The sequence below is a fragment of the Diorhabda sublineata genome, chromosome 1 (assembly GCF_026230105.1).
Source record: "Diorhabda sublineata isolate icDioSubl1.1 chromosome 1, icDioSubl1.1, whole genome shotgun sequence".
In the NCBI taxonomy this organism is placed as follows: Eukaryota; Metazoa; Arthropoda; class Insecta; order Coleoptera; family Chrysomelidae; genus Diorhabda; species Diorhabda sublineata.
The window spans coordinates 680096-688329 of record NC_079474.1 but is presented as its reverse complement, the minus strand read 5'-3'; the positions used below and the strand labels follow the sequence as shown (position 1 = coordinate 688329).

General features: G+C 33.3%; 1 protein-coding gene across 1 annotated transcript in view; it reads right to left on the bottom strand.

Annotated features, from left to right (window-relative positions):
- Positions 1-181: 181 nt before the first annotated feature.
- Positions 182-8234, bottom strand: part of LOC130448736 (calcitonin gene-related peptide type 1 receptor-like) — a 59488-nt gene continuing 51435 nt past the window's right edge. Inside the window, exons 7-9 of the mRNA XM_056786235.1 lie at positions 4870-4946; positions 2088-2302; positions 182-1066 (exon numbers count right to left, since the gene is read on the bottom strand). Coding sequence (XP_056642213.1) covers positions 872-1066; positions 2088-2302; positions 4870-4946 — 487 coding nt within the window. The 3' untranslated portion in view covers positions 182-871. The remainder of the gene's footprint in view (positions 1067-2087; positions 2303-4869; positions 4947-8234) is intronic.

Below are 8234 nucleotides of genomic sequence, written 5' to 3'. Positions count from 1 at the left end.
TTAAAACATAAACTTTTCAAACTATGATTACAAACATAAAAATCAACAAATAATCCTTCGTATTCACCTGATTTACTCCCCCTCGATTAATTTCAACCAAATTATGATTACGTGGTGTTTAAAACGACCGTTTTGATGTACGAAACTTTGGGAATGTTAATGATGAGAAAAAAACGATAAAACTTTTAATTTTTTCTATTTTCCTTTTTATTATACATTAAAATCTATTACACAACATCAAAGATTTTCATAAGATCGACCCAAGGTTGCCAATCGCTCAGGACATCTCGGGGTTTGGGAAAATCGCTTTTAAATCGAAATCAAGAGGGTAAATTTGAAATAAATCGTCGAAGAAACCCCAAAATATGACAAAACATATACTAGATGGTGTTATTAGGCCAAAACTTTAAGAAGATTCCGAATAATCGTATTTTCTGTCTTTGGAAGACGATTTCCTGACTGCTGGGCACCGCAGATTTGGATCAAAATCAATCAAAAACGTTTGGTCAATCGAAATCTGTTTTCCTTCTTCAGTAATTTCTGAATCTGCGTTCCAGTTGTACGGCCGCCAAGCTAGAATTTCGACCGTATCCCAAAAACTCGGATTTTCGTCGACGAGAGCTGGCAACCCTGGTTATACCCGCACGGATACGAACAATCCGCCAAATCGACTATTCAATCTCGATTTACATATTTTAGGTTAGTTTATATGTGAGGTTAGGTTTATCTTTCGAATTATCGAGAATAACATCGAGGCGATTATGAAATTTTGTTTTTCTTACACAAATTTTCATTATGGAATGCTTATCCGTGTAGGTAAATCGATAAATCAATATTGGAAATGAAAAATCTAAACCCGGGTTAGAAAAGTTCAAATTTTCGTGGAAACTGTTGATTTTCGGTGGGATCCATTGACGACGTAAACTCCAGCGCTGTCTACGGCTCCACCCGTATATCTGTAACTTCCGAATCTCGCGTTTCTTTGTCTGAACCCATTAATCAAATTTTTTATAGCTTGTATCACGTCTTGATTGGCGAAACAGAATAAACACGAACAGCACAAACCCTGAAAAAACATTTAAAAACTTGAAAATTATCTTTTTCTTGGAATCAAAAGCTTTAGGTCAGTGTCAAATGTGTTATACCTAGCGTAAAATTTTTCTTTATCGGCGTTTACAGCCTCGGTAATCATCCGGATGCTTATTCGACGATCTGAACACGCGTACAAGATGGATAACTGTCCCCATAGGACTTTTGTAACAATTTATAGCGTTTTTTTCGATTTAATTAGAAATTTGACATTGAAACGAGAGAAAAAACAATATACTAGTGGGGGAAACGTGTTTTGGGACAAGATATCTAGATACCGCACCCGTCTAGAGCGCCCTCTAGACGAGCAGTCTCGTTATTTAATAACCAGACCTCGTATCGAATTATGAATATCGATGTTTACAAACATTTGATTTTAATAAAAAATTGTGTCGATAACTAAAGATAAATTTAAGATACTTCACCACCAAAATGAAGATAGAAATCGGCGCGATAATTGATACAGGGGTTAATCACAAAATTTACTTATATAAAATAATAAAAAATCTAGAAATACACGTCAAACTTCTAATTGAACGTTTGGATACTACTTGTATATCAAATTTATTGTATAAGTCATTTATTTATCATAAATTTCTACTCTTTTTCGTATATTAAAGATAAAAAATCAACAATTTCCTTTTTTATCCTTTCCATACAAAGGTTGTACTAATCGAAATATTCATTACGCAAACATAGCCGCCAATTATGACTAATAAATTTACGCAAACATGGCCGCCAATTATGACTAATAAATATCGAATCGCAATCGATTCAAGTCGGAAGTTTCGGAACGCGGCAACGCAAATCTGACATTGACATTATGAAATTTGACGTAACACTGAACGTACTCACAACGTGTGATTATACGAGTGTTGTTCGATTCGTTTACGTATATTTGAAACATATTTTTTTTTTCGTTTCGATTTTTGGTGATGAAGCGTCACCCGGAGCCACCTCCTCCGGGTATTTATGGATACGTGAAATTAAGAATTTACCTGAAACGGTACCATGATTAACGTCAACCATTGATAGAAATGGTATAAGGGATGATGTTGTTCGGGAATCATCGGTAACAAGATGTATTGGATACCGAATAGGGGTATTAGAATTAAAGCGGCTCTAGTAGCTCTTCTTATACCGATCGGTGCTGGATTTTGGGAATTCGGATGCATTATCGTCAGTATAACTCTCAAAACGTTTATCAAAAAAACTGCAACACAAATTTTACGTACAATAGTTTCAAAAATTTCAAATTCATCTATATAATTTATAAAAAAAAAACTAAACTAAGTCGCGCGTGCTGAATCTCCAAGAGCAGCATAGATCTACGCAGTCTCGAGTGTCCAAAACGATTCGTCTGGGTTCCTGTGAACGTGTTGGTTTTTCCTAAAACGTTTCGCCAGGCGTATTGGGAAAAATTTAGTTAATTGCGTGTTATTTGGACTTGGGGTTCTCGCGAGGAGGTAATTGGGGATCGAGAGGTCAGGGACGGAAGGGAAATGGTTTTTTTCCAGTTTCGAGTGTCCAAAACGAATCGTCTGGGTTCCTGTAAACGTGTTGGTTTTTCCTAAAACGTTTCCCAAGGGGTATTGGGAAATATTTAGTTAATTGCGTGGTATTTCGACTTGGGGTTCTCGCGAGGAGGTAATTGGGGATCGGTAGGTCAGGGACGAAAGGGAAATGGTTTTTTTCCAGTTTCGAGTGTCCAAAACGATTCGCGTCTGGGCTCCTGTGAACGTGTTGGTTTTTCCTAAAACGTTTCGCCAGGCGTATTGGGAAAAATTTAGTTAATTGCGTGGTATTTCGACTTGGGGTTCTCGCGAGGAGGTAATTGGGGATCGGTAGGTCAGGGACGGAAGGGAAATGGTTTTTTTCCAGTTTCGAGTGTCCAAAACGATTCGTCTGGGTTCCTGTAAACGTGTTGGTTTTTCCTAAAACGTTTCCCAAGGGGTATTGGGAAATATTTAGTTAATTGCGTGGTATTTTGATTTGGGGTTCTCGCTAGGAGGTAATTGGGGATCGGTAGGTCAGGGACGAAAGGGAAATGGTTTTTTTCCAGTTTCGAGTGTCCAAAACGATTCGCGTCTGGGCTCCTGTGAACGTGTTGGTTTTTCCTAAAACGTTTCCCAAGGGGTATTGGGAAATATTTAGTTAATTGCGTGGTATTTCGACTTGGGGTTCTCGCGAGGAGGTAATTGGGGATCGGTAGGTCAGGGACGAAAGGGAAATGGTTTTTTTCCAGTTTCGAGTGTCCAAAACGATTCGCGTCTGGGCTCCTGTGAACGTGTTGGTTTTTCCTAAAACGTTTCCCAAGGGGTATTGGGAAATATTTAGTTAATTGCGTGTTATTTGGACTTGGGGTTCTCGCGAGGAGGTAATTGGGGATCGGTAGGTCAGGGACGAAAGGGAAATGGTTTTTTTCCAGTTTCGAGTGTCCAAAACGATTCGCGTCTGGGCTCCTGTGAACGTGTTGGTTTTTCCTAAAACGTTTCCCAAGGGGTATTGGGAAATATTTAGTTAATTGCGTGGTATTTCGACTTGGGGTTCTCGCGAGGAGGTAATTGGGGATCGGTAGGTCAGGGACGAAAGGGAAATGGTTTTTTTCCAGTTTCGAGTGTCCAAAACGATTCGCGTCTGGGCTCCTGTGAACGTGTTGGTTTTTCCTAAAACGTTTCCCAAGGGGTATTGGTAAATATTTAGTTAATTGCGTGGTATTTCGACTTGGGGTTCTCGCGAGGAGGTAATTGGGGATCGGTAGGTCAGGGACGGAAGGGAAATGGTTTTTTTCCAGTTTCGAGTGTCCAAAACGATTCGTCTGGGTTCCTGTGAACGTGTTGGTTTTTCCTAAAACGTTTCGCCAGGCGTATTGGGAAAAATTTAGTTAATTGCGTGGTATTTCGACTTGGGGTTCTCGCGAGGAGGTAATTGGGGATCGGTAGGTCAGGGACGGAAGGGAAATGGTTTTTTTCCAGTTTCGAGTGTCCAAAACGATTCGTCTGGGTTCCTGTAAACGTGTTGGTTTTTCCTAAAATGTTTCCCAAGGGGTATTGGGAAATATTTAGTTAATTGCGTGGTATTTTGATTTGGGGTTCTCGCGAGGAGGTAATTGGGGATCGGTAGGTCAGGGACGGAAGGGAAATGGTTTTTTTCCAGTTTCGAGTGTCCAAAACGATTCGTCTGGGTTCCTGTGAACGTGTTGGTTTTTCCTAAAACGTTTCGCCAGGCGTATTGGGAAAAATTTAGTTAATTGCGTGGTATTTCGACTTGGGGTTCTCGCGAGGAGGTAATTGGGGATCGGTAGGTCAGGGACGGAAGGGAAATGGTTTTTTTCCAGTTTCGAGTGTCCAAAACGATTCGTCTGGGTTCCTGTGAACGTGTTGGTTTTTCCTAAAATGTTTCCCAAGGGGTATTGGGAAATATTTAGTTAATTGCGTGGTATTTTGATTTGGGGTTCTCGCGAGGAGGTAATTGGGGATCGGTAGGTCAGGGACGGAAGGGAAATGGTTTTTCTCCAGTTTCGAGTGTCCAAAACGATTCGTCTGGGCTCCTGTGAACGTGTTGGTTTTTCCTAAAACGTTCCACGTTATTTCCGTTCTGTATTTTCTTAGTATTTTCATTTATTGTCTTTATCGTAAATAAACAACGTGTAAAACGTGATCTTTGATTATTAGAATTGTTCGTTATGACGTCAAAGTAAAGGTGAATGGGTTATGTAATATAAAAAATTGATTTAGAAGGTTTATTGGTAATAATAATACAAAAAAAATATATTTTTACCTGTACAAACTCCCAAAATAATTAAAACCGGTATACTGAGAAACCAGTGACTGAAACTGGATTCTTCCAACCAGCATCTTCAAGAAAAAAATTACGTAAATATACAGGGCGATTGATAAGTGTGATAAATGTCGAATTTAGATATTAATTTGAAAATTTGAGGGGTTAAACTCACAAATAATCATATTTTCGCATATTTGGAATGAATTTGATTTTTCAATTACAACAATATAGGGTTGTGATGTGTTCTACGGGGGTTATTGAAAAAGTTATAAGCAAATTTTTTGTAACAAGTTCAATACCCTGTATAATGTAAGAGAAATTTGAGAATGAAGATCTGTAGCGGCTAAAACACACTCTGTATAATGTGTCCCTCGTTTTTTGGCTTTAGAAAATCGAAAAATGGTCCAATTTCGATGATTTTTTTCAAAATCTTCGTTTTTACGACGGATTTATGAAAAAAATATGGGAAATATCTCACCTGGGGATTTCTACACAAAAAAAGAATATTTTGAGGAAAAGAAAAATCGAAAAATGTTTGTTTATTCATTTTTAACTCACTTTTTTGATTTTAAATTTGATTATAAACGCTCTACCTCGTATATAATCGTTCATAACTTTTTTACAAAGTATCGAACGCGGTTTATATATTTTTTTTGTTAATCTACACAAAAGAACGAACATTTTGAAAAAAACAAAAATCGAAAAATGTTCGTTTATTCATTTTTAACTCACTTTTTTTATTTTAAATTTGATTATAAACGTTCTACCTCGTATATAATCGTTCATAACTTTTTTACAAAGTATCGAACGCGGTTTATATATTTTTTTTGTTAATCTACACAAAAGAACGAACATTTTGAAAAAAACAAAAATCGAAAAATGTTCGTTTATTCATTTTTAACTCACTTTTTTTATTTTAAATTTGATTATAAACGTTCTACCTCGTATATAATCGTTCATAACTTTTTTACAAAGTATCGAACGCGGTTTATATATTTTTTTTGTTAATCTACACAAAAGAACGAACATTTTGAAAAAAACAAAAATCGAAAAATGTTCGTTTATTCATTTTTTAACTCACTTTTTTGATTTTAAATTTGATTATAAACGTTCTACCTCGTATATAATCGTTCGTAACTTTTTTACAAAGTATCGAACGCGGTTTATATATTTTTTTTGTTAATCTACACAAAAAAACGAACATTTTGGAAAAAAGAAAAATCGAAAAATGTTCGTTTATTCATTTTTTAACTCACTTTTTTGATTTTAAATTTGATTATAAACGTTCTACCTCGTATATAATCGTTCGTAACTTTTTTACAAAGTATCGAACGCGGTTTATATATTTTTTTTGTTAATCTACACAAAAAAACGAACATTTTGGAAAAAAGAAAAATCGAAAAATGTTCGTTTATTCATTTTTTAACTCACTTTTTTGATTTTAAATTTGATTATAAACGTTCTACCTCGTATATAATCGTTCGTAACTTTTTTACAAAGTATCGAACGCGGTTTATATATTTTTTTTGTTAATCTACACAAAAGAACGAACATTTTGAAAAAAACAAAAATCGAAAAATGTTCGTTTATTCATTTTTTAACTCACTTTTTTGATTTTAAATTTGATTATAAACGTTCTACCTCGTATATAATCGTTCATAACTTTTTTACAAAGTATCGAACGCGGTTTATATATTTTTTTTGTTAATCTACACAAAAGAACGAACATTTTGAAAAAAACAAAAATCGAAAAATGTTCGTTTATTCATTTTTTAACTCACTTTTTTTATTTTAAATTTGATTATAAACGTTCTACCTCGTATATAATCGTTCGTAACTTTTTTACAAAGTATCGAACGCGGTTTATATATTTTTTTTGTTAATCTACACAAAAGAACGAACATTTTGAAAAAAACAAAAATCGAAAAATGTTCGTTTATTCATTTTTTAACTCACTTTTTTTATTTTAAATTTGATTATAAACGTTCTACCTCGTATATAATCGTTCATAACTTTTTTACAAAGTATCGAACGCGGTTTATATATTTTTTTTGTTAATCTACACAAAAGAACGAACATTTTGAAAAAAACAAAAATCGAAAAATGTTCGTTTATTCATTTTTTAACTCACTTTTTTGATTTTAAATTTGATTATAAACGTTCTACCTCGTATATAATCGTTCATAACTTTTTTACAAAGTATCGAACGCGGTTTATATATTTTTTTTGTTAATCTACACAAAAGAACGAACATTTTGAAAAAAACAAAAATCGAAAAATGTTCGTTTATTCATTTTTAACTCACTTTTTTGATTTTAAATTTGATTATAAACGTTCTACCTCGTATATAATCGTTCATAACTTTTTTACAAAGTATTGAACGCGGTTTATATATTTTTTTTGTTAATCTACACAAAAGAACGAACATTTTGAAAAAAACAAAAATCGAAAAATGTTCGTTTATTCATTTTTTAACTCACTTTTTTTATTTTAAATTTGATTATAAACGTTCTACCTCGTATATAATCGTTCGTAACTTTTTTACAAAGTATCGAACGCGGTTTATATATTTTTTTTGTTAATCTACACAAAAGAACGAACATTTTGAAAAAAACAAAAATCGAAAAATGTTCGTTTATTCATTTTTTAACTCACTTTTTTTATTTTAAATTTGATTATAAACGTTCTACCTCGTATATAATCGTTCATAACTTTTTTACAAAGTATCGAACGCGGTTTATATATTTTTTTTGTTAATCTACACAAAAGAACGAACATTTTGAAAAAAAACAAAAATCGAAAAATGTTCGTTTATTCATTTTTTAACTCACTTTTTTGATTTTAAATTTGATTATAAACGTTCTACCTCGTATATAATCGTTCATAACTTTTTTACAAAGTATCGAACGCGGTTTATATATTTTTTTTGTTAATCTACACAAAAGAACGAACATTTTGAAAAAAACAAAAATCGAAAAATGTTCGTTTATTCATTTTTTAACTCACTTTTTTGATTTTAAATTTGATTATAAACGTTCTACCTCGTATATAATCGTTCATAACTTTTTTACAAAGTATCGAACGCGGTTTATATATTTTTTTTGTTAATCTACACAAAAGAACGAACATTTTGAAAAAAACAAAAATCGAAAAATGTTCGTTTATTCATTTTTAACTCACTTTTTTTATTTTAAATTTGATTATAAACGTTCTACCTCGTATATAATCGTTCATAACTTTTTTACAAAGTATCGAACGCGGTTTATATATTTTTTTTGTTAATCTACACAAAAGAACGAACATTTTGAAAAAAACAAAAATCGAAAAATGTTCGTTTATTCATTTTTTAACTCACTTTTTTG